Here is a 20,070-nt window from a genome sequence, read left to right on the forward strand (position 1 = left end):
CATTTGACAACAAAAAGATTAATACCGAGATTAATACCGAGCAACAACCCGGTGACAACTTAAATATGCAGTTTTGTTAATATGTAAACTGTGTGCACAGTGGGAGATGCAGCAGCAGTGGCTTGTTTAAATGAACTTTGCACTCTTTTCAATAAATCTTTATTGCCATTCTTATCGTGCTTAACACACAGTCATTTGACATGTGAGGAAATCGCTACCTAAATTAAAAACTGAATGCTGTTGGAAAATAGTCCTAATAAAGAAAGTGTTTGTCATTGTTTTTTTGTTTTTGTTTTGTGTGTGTGTGTGTGTGTGTGTGTGTGTGCGTGCGTTTGTGTGTGTGTATTTTGCACAAGAGAGTTATAGGATTTCACAAAACAATTTCTTCTCTCGAAACGGGTTCTCAGATGAAGGCACTGGGGTCACCAGGGGGTCCTCTTTGGCATGAGCTTCACAGTAGGCCATCAGTTCAGCTGCTGCTTTGGATACCTGTAAAAGCAGACTGTGTTAAAGTGAGTCAGTGATCATAAAAGTGCAAGATAAGATGTTAAGTATGAGCTCATCTGTTCCAATTGTGTGTGTATATGCCTCTGAGGAATCAAAAGAACTCGGTGTAGTGTTGAAATTAACAATATATATATATAATTGACTCTATAGCGCAAATGTTTGGGGATGACTTTGGTGAAATAGCTGTGTTTTGAATGCACAGCCTGTTTTTTATTTATTATCATGTTTATTATGATCAGAGTCTGCTTTAAAGAGAAAACCATTGCCGACACCTAAATTGTGTTTATTAAAGTAGCAATAAATTTTACTATCATATTCTGGATTGCCAGCCTTTGTGGGTGTAATTGTAGTCACATCGTGGCCAAATAAGTTGTGTTTCTTCTGGACTAAAGTTAGTCCATAGAAAAATGTTTGAAAATCTGGTGATTTCACTTCGCTTACTACACAGAATAAGAAAGAGAAGTGGGAGGACCTCTGCATAACTGAACAAGAGGACAAGTCGATTAAAGTCTCCCGATATCAAATGGCAGGCTCATTAAATGGCACTCATGAAGTCCCTCCAGGATATCTGAGACTGGCCAATAACAGTAAGAAATAACAAATAAGCAGGAAAACACAGATATTGGGCAGAGGCAGATTGGAAAAGTGCTATACACAATGATATCTGAAGTCTAAGGTCTTTAAGTCAAAAAGAACATTTGAGCGAGGGGCTGGAAGAGTGCTTGATATGAGGAAGTGTGATGATTTGATGGTACGTGCAGTGCCAGGCTGGAGTGAAATTACTGAACCAGGGCATATAGCTCCAAACTATGCAAGAACTTTTTAAAAGGAAGCTGTCAGCTAGTATTCTGTTTAAAGGAGTGGACAGTACCATCATCAGATCTAAACCCTGATTGAACATTTGTGGGTCTAACCTAAGCTGGAGCACATATCTACGATAATAAAGATTCACACATCTGTGGTTGCTGCAAATAAGTGGTTCTTTGTCAAAAGTATAAATACATCTGATAAATAAAAGCATGTAAAATGTAACTTTTTGTTGAAAGTTTCCGAGACACAGTGAAGTACAAAGGAACAACACATGGTGCCATAACTGAAGTGAATACTTGCTCATCGGAAGACTTTTCAATTCACGCTGCCTTATTTGTGCCCTTGCTTTGTTTCCAGTCACTGTCTATGCTGACTCACCATCATCCTCTCTATGTTGACCTCCAGTTTCAACTGCTCTACTGTTTTTCGAGCATCTGCAATCTTGGCCATGTTGTTAGACATCCTGCCCTCTCCCACTTGGATCAGCCATCATGGAGCAAATTTAAAAACAAGACACAAAAGTACAGATTACCAATAAAGAAATGTGGTTGTAGAAAACAAGTTTGCTCTTATAAAGAGCAATATAAAGAACATTGTCACAAATTATCAATGTGAGACATTATTGAAGGTATCTGAGGTGCTGGTTAGAGTCTGTTTCAATTTGCTTGTTAATTCTGCTCCCTGGGTCTCAGCTGCAAGAGGAACAGGGAGGGTCTCAAAGGAGAAGGGCAGGGGAGCGGAGGTAGCGCAGCTCTCCCAAGGGGGCGGCATCCGCTAGCTGAGATTGTAAATACACCTAATATTAACATGTTGCTATCGCAGAATATGTCTGTCATAAAGTGCACATTTAAAGTTGTTTTTCAAATCTCAGCTTTTCTTTATAAGTAGATGCTGTTATGTTTCTGAGTTTAAAAGACACATTCAAGTACCAACTTAATGATCCTCATAATAGGGGAGTAAATAAAAGCAACAGCAACAGAAGGCCTTTTTAAAAAAAAAAACTTTGCTAGAAATAATTTAAAGGAAATTCAATATAAGTAATTTCTAGTGCTAATATAATTCATGCAGCACACACTGAGATATGTGTGGAAATATTTGAAATAGGCTGCTTCTGTGCATCTGTATGATGCACATGAAAAGATCAAAAAAGATGATGACGATGATAAAGAAAAATTTGCAGTCACTCATAATAGTTCCAAACATACTCACAACAAAGACCGACAGCAAACGACTGGCTCCTGGAGTGAAAGTACACTTGTCCTCCGAAACAGCAACTTGTAGCTCCGAATGAAGTGAGATGAATGGCAAAGACGTAGAGGATATCTTCACTGGGCTTCCAACCTTCACATAATTAGCGGTGGATCTGCCTATGGGATGGGCTCAGTGCAGCAGTGCAACAGTTAAAGGCAACATGTGGTATGACCTTCATTTCTACACTCTCTATCACTCACACATCTGAGATTACACCGAAGAGAGTTAAATGTAGCTTTTAAAACAAGATGGAATATGACTGAAATAATAATATGTGTAGAATAAAGTGTATTTGATCATAACACCTCAACAGAACAGGCAGTTATTTTTCATGACTTTGCATAACATGCTTGTGTATAAAATATCAAAATATTAAACCTTAAATTCTTGGAATTACTGAGTACATTAAAATGAGTTGGACTAATTCTATCAGACACAAGAACACTTGAATATAACCTCTGGTAAATTTGCATGTTCAGTGACAGAGTTTTTGTCAAGGGGAGGATTTTCTCAGAAACAGAGTTATTTGTCTCATATTTTAGCGATCCTCTTCAAGGCTGCCAGTCTTTCCGGTAGAGCTGACTATTATTCCACAGAGCAGCAGGGAGCAAAGTGGCAGTGTGATGGAGTTAAATGTCAAATGCCTCATTAACATTTGTTTCCCTGTAGTAATTGGTCTTGCTTCATGGACGATATAAGCCTTTATAGCAAAAAAAAGCTTCTGGTTCATTTAACCCTCCTCTGTCATTTAAAAAGTCTATACAGTAATGTGTGAAAGTCATGAGTCACCACTCAATTCTTTATTTTTCTTACAAAAATGGAAAATAGGCACAGCTATTTATCAAAATGTGAAAACATAGGGTACATGTAAATACAGACTATAAGGCTAAAACTGAGTTTGTACCATTCTGATGAGCCCAAAAGTGAATGATTTGAAATGACCACCTTTATTCTTGAACCAAACATTTCACATTTGGATTCATGACTCAGTAAGACCTGTTGCCAGTCCAGTTATTATATAATTTCACACCTCAGCCTTTTCTCCCTGTTTCCCTTCCTTAAGAATGGCTTCTTGACAGCCACCCTCCCACTGAGATCATTTCTGATGAGGCTTCAGTGAAAAGTAGTTGAATCAACTAAAGGTCCAGATGCATTTCTTGGGTCCTGTGTTGGGTCTTTGTTGGACTTTTTTCTATTACTTAAGGACATGACTTTTAGATATTGTTCATCTGCTGTAGTTATATTTCTTTTTAGGCCTGACAATTCTTCTTCTGTCCTCCACTTGTCCAGTTTCCTCAGATTTTTAAGGGCACACTGAACACCATGCTCAATGATGCTAAAGTTTTGGACTCACCCCCTTGGTGGAAAAGTACAGTTTTAATTTTAACATAACTGCGTTATCTTTGGTATTTTTAAGATTCAGCTACAAAATTTGAATGTTTTTGAGAATGGAATAACATGTTTTTGAGACAGGCTGCCAGTAACAAAGTGCCTGAAGGTAAAATTTAAAATTGGCTGTCTTTTATGTGCAAACACACAGTTCTGGTTCATCTCTTGAGTTAGATATTTGTTTTATAGATCAATGTTAAGTGACTTAACAAGCAAACAAAAAAAATATTTATCTGAAAATGGTCAGTTTAAGGACTGGACTGAAAATTTTTTAAAATGCAGCTAATGTCCGAATAATAACTAACAAATAAAAGCCTGAGAATGACCGTTTAAGACCACTTTAAAAAAAAAATGATAAAAGCTTGGCTCTTTGTTGGCCAAATATAAATAAATGAGAGGCCCAAGATGTTTGCACAGTACTGTAGTGTTAAAATGTAATCAGATTCTGTTGGGCAGCTAATCAGTGTTTGCTGGGCAGCAAGGTGGAGCAGAGGTTATCAATGTTGCATCACAGCAAGAAGGTCCTGACTCCCTGACTTGGCTGTGGCCTTTCTGAATGGAGCTTGCATGATTTCTAGTTTGCGTGGGTTCTCTCTGGGCACTCCAACTTCCTCCCACAGTCCAAACACATGCAGTAAGTAGAGTTAGGTTAACTGGTGAATCTCAATTGCAAATTGAATGGGAGTGCAAATAGTTGTCTGTCTCTCTGTGTTAGCCCTGCATCAGGCTGGATGCCCCCCCCCCCAATATAGTAGCTGGGATAGACTCCAGCCTCCCCTGCAACCCCGATAAAGACAAGCGGAAGAGAATGGATGGATGGACAGATTCTGTTGTGCTTCTTATGAATTCAGTGGCAACATTTGTAAACTCAATCCATCTGTCCAGTCAACAAAACAACATGTCTCTTCTGACATTCTGTTCATTCATAATAGATGCTACACCATAGGATGAATGAAACCAGAGAGGAGATCTATACACAGCTTCAACAAAGATGTTTTTAAACTCATCTAGAGTTAATATTTATAATGTGTTTTGCCATAGAAATAAGAGCATGCATTGCCAGCTAACCAAACATAGCGAGTGTGCCATTTACTATGCAAACAGTAATGAGTTTTGGACTAGCTGCTGTTTTCTCCTTTTAAATTGTTGTCTAAATTGTTGTCATAACGTCTGCTTGATTCTTGTAGAATCAATGTCTGCTGATTGTCCACAGAGGTCCTTATGGTGACTTACAGTGTGCTGTACACATAAACAGTTCTGTTACACATTCTCATTTTCTTTTGTAACCTTCATTAAGGTCAGCGTGGCTAGGAAACAAGACTGTAAAATATAGTCTTTACTAAGGCAAGAAGAAGATCCAGAAATGACCTATTTATGAGTACCTTGAATTCATGATGGTGACTGTTGTAAACATATCTAAGCCAGACCAATTTATAAAAAGAGACCCAGTCCTCCTGGATGTCATGCACAATTTATTTTTGCCATATCATGCTGAAAACAAACCGGTTTTTCAAGTTTGTTGCTCCCGCTGCATGTGTGACACACTCATCTTTAATGCAGGTAAAGGCCAACAAAAGATTCATTTTCAGGTTTGGAAAAATTTGGAAACCAAATAGATTTTTCTTTTGTTCTCGTGTACTTGTTTTTATTATTATTTTCACTGAAAAAAAAGTTCAATTAAATAACAATAACAGAAAAAGGAACAATAGAAATTAATAAAATTTTGTGTGTGTGTGTGTGTGTGTGTGTGTGTGTGTGTGTGTGTGTGTGCACGCGCGCTGGTCATTCACAACCCATTCGTTTGTAGCATGTTGATATATATATGGCAGGCTCAGACATGCCCCGTCAACTGAGATGTTCAGCTTTTGGAAATTTGGAATTACAGAACTGAAGTGGCTAAAGTAAGTGTTCCTTACTTCACTGAATGATTTACATTTCAGGAGGAAATGTCTCACTTTCAACCTCACCTCTCAAACAGTGATCACATGTTCTTCTAATCTTTCGGTTGCCACAACCTTGTGTGTCTTCCTTGTTCAATTGCCAGTTTGTGGTCCTTCTTTTAGGTTAGAATTTGACTCTGTTTTTATGTTTCTGACACCTAAGAGACATTCTGCTAATTCATACCTGTTTTTTAGGGCTTTAACTCTTCTTCCCGGAGATAGATTTCTTTTCATTTTGTTAGAATTTGGTTTACACTGATAGGTGTTTGGAAAGAAGTGTTGTGAGACAAGTCAGATTATGATTGGCAGAATATCTCTTAGAGACAGACAGTCTCAGTACCAACTGACATAGGTTGCTTGTTTCTGGCCTTATCTCTTAGGCTGGGAGAGCCTTGAAGTAGACGGATTCTTGGGGGCTGGATGCAAGATTATAAAAATCTGTCCCAATTCTGTTCAGCAGGGTTTGTTAGTGTTTTCCCGTGTACATGTAAACTGTATCTGTAATTATAATTTAGAAGTCATCTTAATTGCATTTGGGGCTCTTAGGGCTTTTTGTTTTTGTTTTCTTTCAGTTCCATGAAATTTCCTGATCTTGTTATGGTTCAGCTCATCTGTAAATCATTTTGAATAACTCACCCACCTAAGTGAAAATCATCTAAAAGTGCTGTATACTGCCAAACACAACTTCAATGGCAAGAATAAAGGGGACAAAGTAAGTCCACCAGAAATGAGGAGAAATTCTAAATGTCTTCACAGGATCTGCACATATCTTAATCAGAAAGCGTGTGCACAGAGTTTACCTTCATGGGAGTTGAGCCAGTAGGAAGTCCACTATGAAAACTAGAGAAAGTCAATACTAGATAACTGCCAGTCTCAGATTTGACCACAAATTCCTCTTGAATATACTGAGAAGGTATCTGTACGAGGGTTAAAGTTAAACCAGAAAAGATTTTATGCAAACTTACTCTGATGGACCAAATGCTGCTCATGAGTGGACCCAGGTTTTGGGGAAACAATACTTGAGGGACACTTTTTTTAAGTTTAATCTAAAAACTATGGATTGGGGTGGTTTTAAATGTGCTTAAAGCTTGTTTATACACTGACTGGATACTTTTTAGGTACACCTTGGTAGTGCCGAGTTGAACACCATTTTGCCTTCCAAGCTGTCATACTTTGTTGCATAGATTCAACAGGGTGCTGGAAACATTCCTCATAGAGTATAGCTCATACTGTAATCAATGATTTCATTATTTAGGGGGAACTAGTATTTGGTTTCCTCATATCTAGGGCATTTTTGGGGAAAATAGTGATTTTATTATTATTATTATTGTTGTTTAGTACAAGTGTCAAGTTCTGATATTATTTTCTGCTGTGTCTAGCTGTTAATGTAGTCCTTATTCAATAGGAGACAGCATAAAAAACGTAAATTTCAACATTTCAATTCAGAGAGCTTTTTGGAAATCATATAGCTTAGCATTATTTTTATTGACTGTGCGTGTTTGTTCATTAAAGTACACTCAAAAAATGATTCTTGGCAATTTTGAGTATAATGCAACTGAGATATATCAAATTATAATGTATTTGTTCAAATAATTAATAATATAGGAAAACATGCTTGGAAAGGACTGAATGTATACAAAACAAGTACATTTTATTTGACTGGATTCCATTAAATTTAATTTTTGGCACAAATATTTTTGAAGTCTAATGTTATTTTAAGCTACATGAAACTGATAACAAATTAATAGAGAATTTAATATTATTATTTTTAGTAGTAGTAGTAGCACATCTGCGCAGCATGCTACATATGAACCTAGCTAGTTGTGTTGCAAACAACTTGTGTACTAAACTTGTTGTTTGTGCTTAGTGCTTTTACCCAGTTATGTGGAAAAAAGAAGTGCTGAACTGACATTTATACATATAATTATCTTTCTACTGACACAAGTTAAGTTCCATCTTTCCATAAAAAACAAGCTATCCTGCTTAATTATGAAAACTCAGCCGCCTGCAGGGTGGTACATTATTATTACTGTGGTGGGCGTGTACGAACACTTCGCTGCTAGCTAGAATGAGAAATAAGGTTTATGGCTACAGTAAGCTAAAATTTTTTCTTCGTCTGGCTGCCTGTCGCTTGGTAGCATAAACTCTTTCTAACGTAATTAGACCGTTTTGTGACTCTTTTACAGACGCAGTCTTTGCATTCTAGCAAGCTGGTTAATCCTTAAATTACCAAAAGCTTTGGCATACCAGACTGAGACTAACGGGCAACAGCGGTGATTCAGCGTGCTAGCTAGTGAGAAAAATCTTTAGAGCCTCCACATCCAGCCTAACATCCATTGATGTTAGCCTATGAGTATAGCCTTCGCATATCGCCAGCGTTGTTAATCGCCGGGTTTCTATCTACCAAGATGTGCGGGATGTCGGGATGACAGGAAGATGGCAAACGGGGCTGGAAGTGAGTAACGTTAGAAAATAGCAAATGTCATGACATGCTACCCGTTAGCGTGTGTGTGTTTGTGTGTGTCGTACTTGGATCTTATCGCTTCTAACTTCTCTTCGCTCCCTGCGTGGCAGCCTGCACGGATTATTGGTTGTCATCACGAGTTGACGGCTCTATTTACACTGGTGGTGGCTACCGTTTGCTATCAGCTATATCAAAGGCTCTCTCTTTGTGTGTGCAGTTGCATGCTTAAAGTGCCGGTACTGGTGGTTAGCTCGATCACAATGGCAAAAAAAAGAAAAAGAAGAAGAAGAAGAAACAAGATCCAGGCCGGAGAAGTCCAGCAGAACACAGTCTGTATTAAAAATATACTGCATAAAGTATATATTATGTTTCGTCCACGTCTGCAGAACACAAGCTGCTTGTCATTGGACCAACAGAACCATGGTCAGTGAGGGAGAAGCTGTGTTTGGCCACATCTGTCATGAAGAGTGGGGACCAGAACTGGTAATGCATGCCTCTTTCAGCTGGTTTCAGCGATTCTGTATTGTGCTCAATAGTGTGAGTCATAATCTGGCACATTAGATGTTGTTAGTTACACATGTATCCTTTCTCTTATGGTTAGGTTTTAAGATAAGATGTTGTCACTTAGGGTGGTTCTGTTAGTATTCCTGTGCCTGAGTACTTAAAAGGGTTGCTGGTCTGCTTTCCTGTTACAGTACAGAGTGACATACAAACAGGATGACTTAACCATGGTTAGCCATGTCGTTCTTTATCTGTTACACTGGCATACATGATGCAGCCCAGTGCTGGCTGGCTTTAATTTAGTACCAGGTTTGCATGAAGTAACAAATAAAAGAGTAATTATAAATGGAAAAAAAAAATAGATTTAATATAATTTTGTTCCTGAAATATAAATATAATAAACCATTGCATAAATAGAACATTGTTTAACTCTAAAAGTCTTTAGAACTGTATTTATCTTGGGTTGTCTTATGCTTTTTTCATCAGGGTATCGGTCAGTCGTGCCATAAAACCATTTGCAGAACCTGGGCGACCACCTGACTGGTTCTCTCAAAAGGTATGACCAAAGCACCCTATCACAGGGTGAAAGGCAGAGAACACCCTGTACAGTTGTCAGACTATCGCAGGGCTACTTTCACAACATTAAAAGCTTAATCCGTGATCTCTGCAGTAGGTTTCACGCACTCTATTTGAGTGAAGTTGTTCTTGATACTCTTTTGGATCTTCACAGCACTGTGCCTCCAAATACTCAGAGCTCCTGGAAGCGACAGAGGCCCCAAAGTGAGCACATAAGTGACTTCAACTTCAAACATGCTTATGTAGCTTTACCCTGTTTGATGAATGCATCTACAGGATATGCAGCGTTACGAGCTGATGCCTTTGTTACCTTCAGGCGGAAGCGCGGTGAGAAAGGTGAGGTGGTGGAGACAGTGGAGGATGTGATAGTTCGCAGACTGACGGCTGAGAGGATCGAGGAACTAAAGAAGCTGATCAAAGAAACGCAGGAGAAGCACAGGTAACCAGCACGAACACATTATTCATCTAAAAAAAACACACACCTCAAACTGCATCAGTGAGATGAGCTGACATATTGCTGTTTTCGTAGGAAGCTGAAGAGAGAGGCTGAACTGATTCAAGCGGGACATCTGGATTCCAAACTGAAAGAGCTATGGGAGGAAATTCTGCAGTAAGAAGCAACAAATCTATCAACCCTGTTTGTACAATCATGCATGTCTTTTTCTCTTGTAAACCTTAAACACTGGCCTCTCTGTAACAACAAAGGAAATGATCTTTTGTTGTGCATCTGTTAGGAAGAAGAAACTGGAGGAGGAGGAAGCAGAGATGAAAAGAAAAAACACAGATGCTGCTTATCAAGGTATTTCTTTCAATTTCAAGGGTCTTTTTTGAGGAACACATCCATAAAGAATTATATTTTAGTAATTACACGGGTCATCCATAAATAATGAAAATAAAAAACAATGAGATTAAGTATAATTTTTCAGTTGCTTTAGACATGATTATTAAACTGAGATTTTGTGTAGCTAAGTCGGCCTGCTAGTAATATACATGAAAAATAACTTCTTAGATATATTTGTGCTTAGCGCCACTGAAACATATAACAGACACTGTGATACAAGTAACATATACTTCTGTGCAAAAGTCTGGGTCTGCAAAAGAGACACCTTCAGGCCAGACTGAAGTATGCTAAGGGCAACCTGGAGAACCTGATTCTTTGGTCAGATGAGAGGAAAGTAGAGCTCTTTGGCCACAGAGATGTTGCTTATGTTTGAAGAAAGAAGGGAGAAGTATACAAGCCAAAGAACACCGTCCCCACAGTGAAACGCTGTGAGGAGATTTCAGTGCGTCTGGAGCTGGAAATCTTGTAAAGGTGGAAGGAATCATGAAGGAAGAAGAATATGTGAAGATTATGAAAGAAAACCTCCACAAGCAACAAAACCGAGTCTGGGTCGTTGCTTTACCTTCCAACACAACCTAAAACAATTCTTCTGAAGAACTACCTCCAGAAGACCAAAGTGAACATAACTGACTGGCATGTCGAAGCCCTGACTTGAATCCTATTGGAAATCTGTGGGGTGAACTGAAGGCCAAGGTCCATGCCTGGAAAGCATCAAATCTGAAGGATCTTGAGAGATTCACCAAAGAAAATTGGGCTGAGATTGCTCAGGAGACGCATGCGAGACTTGCTGAAAACTACAACAGTTGACTGCAGGCTGTTATCTAGCAACAAGGATACACAATTGACCGTTAGCATCAGGGGAGCTAATAATTTTAACCCTGGTAGTTTCTGTTTTTATGAAATAATTTTGTTTCTGTGTTAAAGTAAAATAATGTAAGGATCATAAATAAAACGTGGGTGTTTTATTCTTAAAAAGTCCTAAAAACTCTTTTCCAGGTTTAACAGCACCTGGGAAATACTTACTTATTTACTAATACTAATAGATTTTCATTGGTGGGCTAATAATCCTGTCGTTATCTGTAGATTAGAGGGTTACCTAGGCAGCCGGATTTTGAATGTCTGCAGGCGTCCAGCCGTCAGCCTCAAAATGAGGTCATGAGCCAACCCTCATTTCTAGATGTTTTGCTAAGAAAATGGGAAAAAGGTGCAGTGATTTATTGAAACATGCAACAAAGACACGGGAAAAACACGGTTTTTGCACTTCTAACAAGCTTGAAAGTCAATACTTGGAAATACCACCTTTATTCTTAATACCATGCTGAAGTATGCAGGCTTTTTTGTTTTTTGAACCAACCAGCTCCCCTGGTTAGTTCAAAAGTACAATTTTATGCCTGTGCCTCAAACTATATTATCTGGCTGCCAGCTTAGCTCCGTGGGTGAGCAGGTGACCGGCCAGAAGGCAGTGGCCGTGTTTCGATTCTGACCTGTGGCCCTGTCTGTCTCCACTATCAAATAAAGGCAAATGACAAAAAAGTATATAAAAAAATTGTATTGTCTTTGTCATTTTTTTAATAGATTAAACTAAAGAAATGGGGATAATTTTGCTTTCATGATTTATTGGTCAGTTTTAAGTGGGTCACAAACAAACAAAGTAAAAGTTGTCTAAAAATGGTCAGGTACTGAAAATGAGAGAAAAAGCAGGCGATGTCCAAAGAAAACCTTTGAAATTTATTAAACTGATTATATTGCTCGAGAAAACTTTTGTAAATTAGAAGAAAGTCTGGCTTCTTTTAAGGAAAATATGAAAAACTGAGATGTATCTGACAATTAAACTGGGTTAAGAATGGTCTTACAGAAAGCTCATCAAGACTTGATTAGGTATTTTAGAAGTATTGCACTCTGCAGGGTACTGTTTGACCAGAAACTTTAAACTGCTGTTGGCACTAGAAAACATTGGAATAAACAAAGAAAATATCCTTCATTTCCAGGTGATCACCTGTCAAAGAGATGTCAGCATTTTTCATACTCAGGTTGAGCCAATTGGACAGCCCTTGTAGGGAGCTCTGTTTTGAAAAGAAATTTGATCATCAGCTTTGCTTTTGTATGACTCACAAGAAAAGGCTCTCTGTGCTGCCTGTCCCTCTTTCAGCCAGACAGGTGGCAAAGAACACACCCAAGCGGATACCCAGTGTCACCATGCATTCGCCCTCAGGCTGTAGCTCCCCAAGCCAGGAGTTCTCCCCAGGTGACCAACTCGAGTGCTTGACACTGGATCTTACGTCTACAAAGAATGTAAGTCTCTGAAGACTCAGAGTTACTTATGACAATGCCTGACATTTCAGTTATCCTGCCTTATTTTCAGACATTTTACATTGTTTATTAGTATTTAATAATGGTGTAATGATTCTATAACTATATTTTGTTTCTGTCATGTTCTTTTAGGGGGAATAAGAAAAAACATAATTGGTAAATTATTTTTTATCCCTGGCATTATCACTTGATCATGATTGGGTTGTAGACTACAAATAAACTTTAGTATTCTATTTTATTTCCAATTCACTCTCCACATATAGAGTCTGTAAAAATTGCAGCTTTCATCAGACTAAAATAAATCTTAAAACCAGGCTAACATCATAGCCAAAATGAACACATGGCTAGTTAGAATGCAAAATACTGAAGCTTTGTCTTAATCACTAATACCATGAGCGAATTATCATAAGCACAAGAACACAAGATAGCTTACATAGCTCGTATTACATTGACCTTATATTTGCTATTTTAACATGTTAAACTATTGCTATCCTGTTATGTTCTATATATGTCTTGTGCGGCTCAATATATACATCTTGAGGAGTCAAACACACAGAGTTGCTTTAAAAAAAAAAGGCACAATGAAAAAAGTCCTGTCTAAAGCATTGTTTTTTTTTTTCTGGTATTCTTTCAAGAAAAGTCATTGATGAAGTCGTTTGCTTCCAGAGAGCTCAGATTCAATAGCCTTGAGTGACAGGCTGTTTAGGTGTCTTTGTGTTATCCTTAATTAGTTTATAACATCCTGAACATTGCAGCAGTAACAGACCCTTTGGCAGACACGGACAGGAAGTGTCAAATATGCTTAATAGAAGGAATGTAATCCACATTCAAGTACCTTTTTCCTTCAGAGGAAATGTCAGAGGCCATCAGCTTAGCATTGCACCTTGTCTGTTAGTGCTAGCGCTGCTGGTCCATCAATCGTTCCAAAGCTGCAGTCCAGGCACTAACAGCATAGCCAAAATGAACACATGGCTAGTTAGAATGCAAATTACAAAAGCTCTTTCAAGCTTCAGTAATTAGCTGTGATAGGAGCATTAATGAAATTTCAAGTTTGTGTCAAATTTTTCAGGTTGCTCCAGGCTGCATGCCAAATATCCTTAGGCCTAACCCTAAGTTGCTCTCCAGTGCATCCATCGGAGTATAAATGTGTGTGAATGTTAGATAGAAGCAATGATATAGAAACAATAACAAAATTATTTCAGAAAACACAACAATTACCAGATTCAGTATTATTAACCTTTCATATTGAGCCATAGTGCAAACCACTGATGCGTAACAGACTTTGATGTGCTTCAGATTTGTGCTAAAAGTTTGTTAAATCAATTTAAAACTGAGTGTTATCTTCTAATTAACACACACTATAAAAACTTCAGCCAGGGTTTGAGCTGTTACTGGAGAGAACATCATGCCAAAAAAAACCCCCAAAACAGTTTAGACTTGAGAAAAAGAATTGTTGTTGCTTCCAAAGCAGATGTATATACAAGGTTATCACAGCCTTTCCAAGTGTCAAGAACTGAAATGAGAGGGATCATCAAGAAATTCAAATAGGGCAACACAGTACTGAACAAGCCCAGCAGAGGTAGAAGCGAAAGATTTCAAAGACTAGGGAAAGAAAACTAGTGAGAGACGTGTCTAAAGACCTTAGAACAACTGCAAAAAGTTGGAAGTTGGAAATTGTAGTCTCAAAGAAGACGACCACCAGAACCCTGCATAGGAATGGACTGTGAGGCTGCAGACTAAGAAAACTTCTGCAAAAGAGACACCTTCAGGCCAGACTGAAGTGTGCTAAGGGCAACCCGGAGAACCTGATTCTTTGGTCAGATGAGAGGAAAGTAGCTCTTTGGCCACAGAGATGTTGCTTATGTTTGGAGAAAGAAGGGAGAAGTATACAAGCCAAAGAACACCGTCCCCACAGTGAAACGCTGTGGGGAGATTTCAGTGCGTCTGGAGCTGGAAAGGTGGAAGGAATCATGAAGGAAGAAGGATATGTGAGGATTATGAAAGAAAACCTCCACAAGCAACAAAACCGAGTCTGGGTCGTCGCTTTGCCTTCCTACCTCCAGAAGACCAAAGTGAACATAACTGACTGGCATATTGAAGCCCTGACTTGAATCCTATTGGAAATCTGTGGGGTGAACTGAAGACCAAGGTCCGTGCCTGGAGAGCATCAAATTTGAAGGATCTTGAGAGATTCACCAAAGAAAATTGGGCTGAGATTGCTCAGGAGACGCATGTGAGACTTGCTGAAAACTACAACAGTTGACTGCAGGCTGTTATCTAGCAACAAGGATACACAATTGACCGTTAGCATCAGGGGAGCTAATAATTTTAACCCTGGTAGTTTCTGTTTTTATGAAATAATTTTGTTTCTGTGTTAAAGTAAAAAAATGTAAGGATCATAGATAAAACGTGGGTGTTTTATTCTTAAAAAGTCCTAAAAACTCTTTTCCAGGTTTAACAGCACTTGGGAAATACTTACTTATTTACTAATACTAATAGATTTTCATTGGTGGGCTAAAAAACCTGTCGTTATCTGTAGATTAGAGGGTTACCTAGGCAGCCGGATTTTGAATGTCTGCAGGCGTCCAGCCGTCAGCCTCAAAATGATGCAAGAGGGGAAATCAGTTTTAGCATCCAGGTCTTCTACAGTAAACACGACTGTAGCACCAGGATGGCTCCTGCCAGTTAACACTTTGCAAACTTGCTAAATGCGTCTTTTTCCCCCACGGACCGATTTCTCCTCATTAACCACCCAATTGACATTTGATTTGTCATTGTGACTTGATTGGCTAATTTACAAAACATTCCATCTATTTTATCATCATACTAGAATTTTAAAATCCTTTTATAAAAATATTAAAGAAAAAAAACACAATAATACTGTATTCATGAAAGAAATCTTACTGAGAAGAGTCACCTTTGGTATGTTGTAGATATGCAAATGTCTTCCTGGGAATGTGCCTGCTTGGCCCATGCTATGATCTGTCTGTTACTAATATTTATATATTTACACACATGTAGTTTACACCAAGACAAAGTGTACTATTAAGAAAAATTGCTAAATAGTCACAAATTTAAACAATCTATTTCACCACAACACTCAGCAGATATAATGTCCTTCATTATATGTCCAGTATATACCTAGTAGATGTAATGTAATGCGTTTCTTGTGTGCCACAAATTTAGATTTGCTAAAGTCGGGCTCATAATACCTAAAAAAAATTCACTTTAGGTGTTTAAAGTAACTTACCAGGAGTGCTATATGGGATGTAAGGCATAGAAAATGACTGTTTTTGTTTTGGAAATGAGTCTAATCCTTTTGAATGTTCCCTTCAGAGACAAAAAAGAAAACATATTTTGATAATAACTACATCTGAAATCCTAATAAAACTTCACGTTTCCCTCTGTCTGTCTCTAGGCTTCTGGAACAGCCAGGCTAATGACATTTGCTGAGCCTTCTGGTAATGATGACATCAGCCACGGGTCCCTGCTAGAGGACCCCACCCAAAAGAAGTTACTATGTCAGAAAGCCACACCACCACCATCTCCCCTCCTGTCAGAGTTACTGAAGAAAGGCAGTATATTGGCCACAAATTCCAGATTGGTGTGTTGAAGGGCTTTAATATATATGCCAATAATGAACTTGTATAAGACTGCAGGGCAGTCTACCTTTATATGATCACGTGAAGAATTCCTCTGCTTTAGAGGGTGTCTAATAATTTGGCTATCCATTTTGTCTCCTTACAGTTCTCTGTTATCGTTTAGATTTGGATTCTGTTTAAAATCACTGTATATATAAAATTCACTTCACATATCCTGGACTGTGATGTGTGAAGAAGAAACCATTTTGCCTACTCTCTTTATTGGCACTGGCCTTAAAAATCCAGTACTGATCAGACACCACTGGTGGGATAAAAAAACACCAGCTATTCTGCCCTGCCTGTTAATGAGTAACAGATTTATTATTAAACAGCACTGCTTCATGTTTTAGACGTGTTTGATTTGTGTATGCATCTTTATCTCAGATTGGAGATGGTGACGTGTCCACAGGTAATGTGTCAGGAGCACATGACTTGCAGCTGGCTCCACCTTGTCAGCCTCTCTCTCAGGCAGCAGGTACAGATGCTGTGTTTGATCACTATTGATCTCTGTTAAAATGTCTGAGTTTTGTATGTCTTGTTACAAAAGCAAATCTTACTTTTCGGATTTCGATAAACAGAAATGTCTCACAAAGCAACAGATTACCATACCAGTAAAAAAAGCATTCAGTAGAACCCCCTTTGACACAGGAAAAAGCGTCCTAGAGGTCTTCTTATCTTTAGCTCTTTGAACATGTTTTATAATTGTTAGTTTTACTCTTGAACTCTGAATGCATGGGTGCTATCTGGTGATGCCATTGTCACAAATGTTTGCTAATACTCTGGCCATCTGATAGCCTGAGGTGCTTTGTCAGAGCTCTGCACTTCATGTGTTAATGCGTGCGTGAATACTTGCATGACAGGTGCCCCGATGTTGTCCCGTCTCCTGGAAGCAGGCCCCGCCCAGTTTTCCCCTCCATTAGGTTTTATGGTCAGTGCAGATTCTGCCTCCAGCGTTCCTCTCTCTGCCACCACTCCTGTTCCTGCTGAATCAAACATCTCAGCAAGTGCAGGTCTGTCCACTTTCTATTCCAACACCCTCACATTCTTAATGTCACAAACTTTGCATTGTATACAGAGGATTTAATTGTGACCTGTTGATCAGATCTGTTCTTGGCCACCTGCTCTAAACTAGCAAAGATGTAATAATGCTATACCAAATAAGAATTTAGATTCATGGTGTTGAAATATTAAACAGATAGTAAATCAGTTGTTGCATTCATGCAGAGGTAAATGTGATGGTGCCATCTGTGGCTCCTGGATGCCAGCCTGTCTCCTCTATGGTAGAAGATAAGGTGTCAGAGCTCAGTGAGGACGATGTGACTGTGTCATACATGGGAGATGAGCTGGACCTGAAGACAGTGGGGGACATCATTGCCATCATTGAAGAGAAGGTTCTAAAAGTCAATAAACCTTACTGTTTAGGTTACATTAAATAATTTACGAGACCTGTTTTGATTTTTTTTTTATTTATTTATTTTTTACAATATGGGTATTCGTTGTATGTTTCGTTTTTGTAGGCTGATGAAGCTGCTGATGCTTTGGATGCAGCTGCAGTTGAGGCTGCTCTGTCCCTTTGTGAAGAAAATGGCCACGCTCTGTCTGCTGCCTGGGATTCTGGGCCTTTCCAGCCTCATGAGCCACACAACCCCACAGTGCCCACTGGGGCTATACAGTCTTCATCTCTTCACTGTAGCTTGGAGGAGAGGACAGAAGCTTCACTCTCTTCTTTTCGCAACAGTCAAGATAACCATCTTGCAGGATTTCCTGTGGGACTGAGGAGCATTCCTCCCTCTTCCTCATCTGGATGCGACTCAAAGATTTTGGAGCACTACCGCAGTGGAACGCCTCCACAGTCTGCAGCAGTGAGAGAGACCGGAGAGGCGGTGCACTCAAAAACCCAAATGTCATCCGTAAAATGTGAACGTGAGAAGTGGGCACAGCAAATCCCTGAAAAAATCCACCGAGGTACGAACATCCATGCTTAAGCATTTGTACTGCCTTGCCAGATAACATGCAGTTTGCATCAGACTATGCATTTTGCAAACCTTATTATTCATTTCTACTATCTTGACAGACTCGGTATTAGAAGATAACCCACTGACAGAAAGGCATCCAAAGGTATAGCACTGTATGAGGACAAAGCAAGCATGATGCTTGTAATTGCTGTACTAAAATGTGCAGTGTGCTCCACAGTAACCCGGCACTTTCAGTTTTGTTTGAATCTGTCTGTGCCTTTTTACATTTTTGCAGGAGACAAAGAGGGAGGACACAATAACTGTTGGGGGAGGAGAGAAGGCCTCGGGGACTAACCTGCAAAACAAAGTTAATGGGCCAGAGGTGTGTGGAGAAGAAGTGGGTGATGGGGTGGAAGAATTCCTATCAGAGCCAGACGGCGAAACTGAGCTAGAACCGGCGGCCAGTGAGAGTGAGGATGGATACAGCCTCCATACGGCTTCCTCTTCACTGCAGCTCCATACAACTGCAGACTCCATCCCCAGCAGTCCAGCTTCTTCGCAGTTGTAAGTGAAATGCATTTATACTCTAGATCAGGGGTCTCAATCTTAAATGAGCTGTGGGCCACTGCTGGCACTGTCATCTCATTGGAGGACCACTTTAGTGTTCAAGTAGTACAAAACAAACAAACAAGAAAACACCCACAAATATTTCCGAAAATGTGGTGTTTTGTTTGTTTTTTAAAATGTCAAATATTGTATAACAAGAAAAAACTGCAAATGCGAATGAATTTTTTTTTCTCACTGAAGCCTTTCATTAAACTACCAAATAAACAAATTGGTACTCTCTTTCTGGCCAGACACGTGGCAGCACTTCTGCTATAACTTTGTTTGTTTTTAACAAAATAAAAATCCAGACATTAGTCAATATACGGGCTGCAAGTAGGGGTGACACAAGTGGGGCAAGTGGCCTCCGGGCCGCGAGTTTCAGACGCCTGCTCTAGATGGTGCTGATGGTGTAAGAATACTGACTTTGCAGCAGATCAGTTTCTGCATTCATACGACTTCCTTTTTTTGACCTTCAACATGCAGTTCTGTGTGCAGTGAGGATCTGGAAGCTCTACAGGCTCACAAAATCTGGAAGAAAGCCATTATGCTTGTGTGGCGAGCAGCAGCCAATCACAGGTCAGAATCTGATTCATAACTCTAACACTAAATGCACAGTCTCCGATATTTTTCTGTAACGCGTCGTGTAAACCTGTTGTAGGTATGCAAATGTCTTCCTTCAGCCAGTAACAGAAGAGATTGCACCTGGATACCACAGTATTGTGCACAGGTAAGCAAAGAATATTTTTGTATCACTTTACTGGAGCTTTAGAAGAAAAACATCTCAGACAGAACTGTCTTCTCTTCTTGTTCTCCAGGCCCATGGACCTGGCAACCATAAAGAAGAACATCGAGAACGGTCTGATACGGACCACTGCCGAGTTCCAGAGGGACATCATGCTGATGTTTCAGAACGCAGTCATGTACAACAGCCTGGACCACGACGTGTACCACATGGCTCTGGAGATGCAGCGTGACGTCCTGGAGCAGATCCAACAGTTTCTAGCTACCCAGCTCATCATGGAGACGTCAGAATCTGGTATCAGCGCCAAGAGCCTGAGAGGCCGTGAGAGCACGCGCAAACAGGACTCTACTGACAAGGTGCTTCACTAGAGTTTTGACAAAAGCAGAGTACAGAAGAAGAGAAAAGGGTGAGACAACAAAGGTAGAAGAAAGTGATGCCAAACTATTTGATGGCCATTTTCCAAAGCATGACGTTTGATTTTAAATCAGTTCTTCTTAGGTAGCCATTGGCTCAACAAGCCCCTAAAACCAGTCAGTG

The 20,070-nt window shown here is 39.4% G+C and overlaps 2 protein-coding genes across 7 annotated transcripts in view; one reads left to right on the top strand and one right to left on the bottom strand.

Moving 5' to 3' along the window:
• Positions 1-68: 68 nt before the first annotated feature.
• On the bottom strand, positions 69-2,884 carry gng8 (guanine nucleotide binding protein (G protein), gamma 8). The gene is made up of 3 exons (XM_031760039.2): positions 2,527-2,884; positions 1,696-1,793; positions 69-489 (listed from the first exon to the last, which is right to left on the bottom strand). The coding sequence occupies exons 2-3, from the start codon at positions 1,777-1,779 to the stop codon at positions 361-363; spliced, it is 213 nt and encodes a 70-aa protein (XP_031615899.1). The 5' UTR covers positions 1,780-1,793; positions 2,527-2,884; the 3' UTR covers positions 69-360.
• Positions 2,885-7,808: 4,924 nt separating this feature from the next.
• The window catches only part of brd8a (bromodomain containing 8a), a 46,347-nt gene continuing 34,085 nt past the window's right edge, over positions 7,809-20,070 (top strand). For 2 of the 6 annotated variants that reach the window (XR_005614691.1, XM_039618845.1), the window contains exons 1-18: positions 7,809-8,352; positions 8,748-8,844; positions 9,349-9,418; positions 9,593-9,642; positions 9,755-9,877; positions 9,968-10,048; positions 10,173-10,237; positions 12,429-12,571; positions 16,008-16,193; positions 16,615-16,705; positions 17,091-17,240; positions 17,455-17,621; positions 17,748-18,195; positions 18,305-18,348; positions 18,481-18,749; positions 19,275-19,367; positions 19,450-19,518; positions 19,607-19,889. Coding sequence is in view for 4 of the 6 variants with exons in the window: in XM_039618845.1 (XP_039474779.1) it covers positions 8,334-8,352; positions 8,748-8,844; positions 9,349-9,418; positions 9,593-9,642; positions 9,755-9,877; positions 9,968-10,048; positions 10,173-10,237; positions 12,429-12,571; positions 16,008-16,193; positions 16,615-16,705; positions 17,091-17,240; positions 17,455-17,621; positions 17,748-18,195; positions 18,305-18,348; positions 18,481-18,749; positions 19,275-19,367; positions 19,450-19,518; positions 19,607-19,889 (2,448 nt within the window). In the remaining 2 variants the exon portion in view is untranslated. Of the gene's footprint in view, positions 8,353-8,578; positions 8,691-8,747; positions 8,845-9,348; positions 9,419-9,592; positions 9,643-9,754; positions 9,878-9,967; positions 10,049-10,172; positions 10,238-12,428; positions 12,572-16,007; positions 16,194-16,614; positions 16,706-17,090; positions 17,241-17,454; positions 17,622-17,747; positions 18,196-18,304; positions 18,349-18,480; positions 18,750-19,274; positions 19,368-19,449; positions 19,519-19,606; positions 19,940-20,070 lie in introns of all 6 variants that reach the window. The other 4 variants (XM_039618846.1, XM_039618844.1, XR_004200689.2 and 1 more) reach the window with 4 other exon arrangements.

The sequence above is a fragment of the Oreochromis aureus genome, linkage group 10 (assembly GCF_013358895.1).
Source record: "Oreochromis aureus strain Israel breed Guangdong linkage group 10, ZZ_aureus, whole genome shotgun sequence".
Taxonomy (NCBI): Eukaryota; Metazoa; Chordata; class Actinopteri; order Cichliformes; family Cichlidae; genus Oreochromis; species Oreochromis aureus.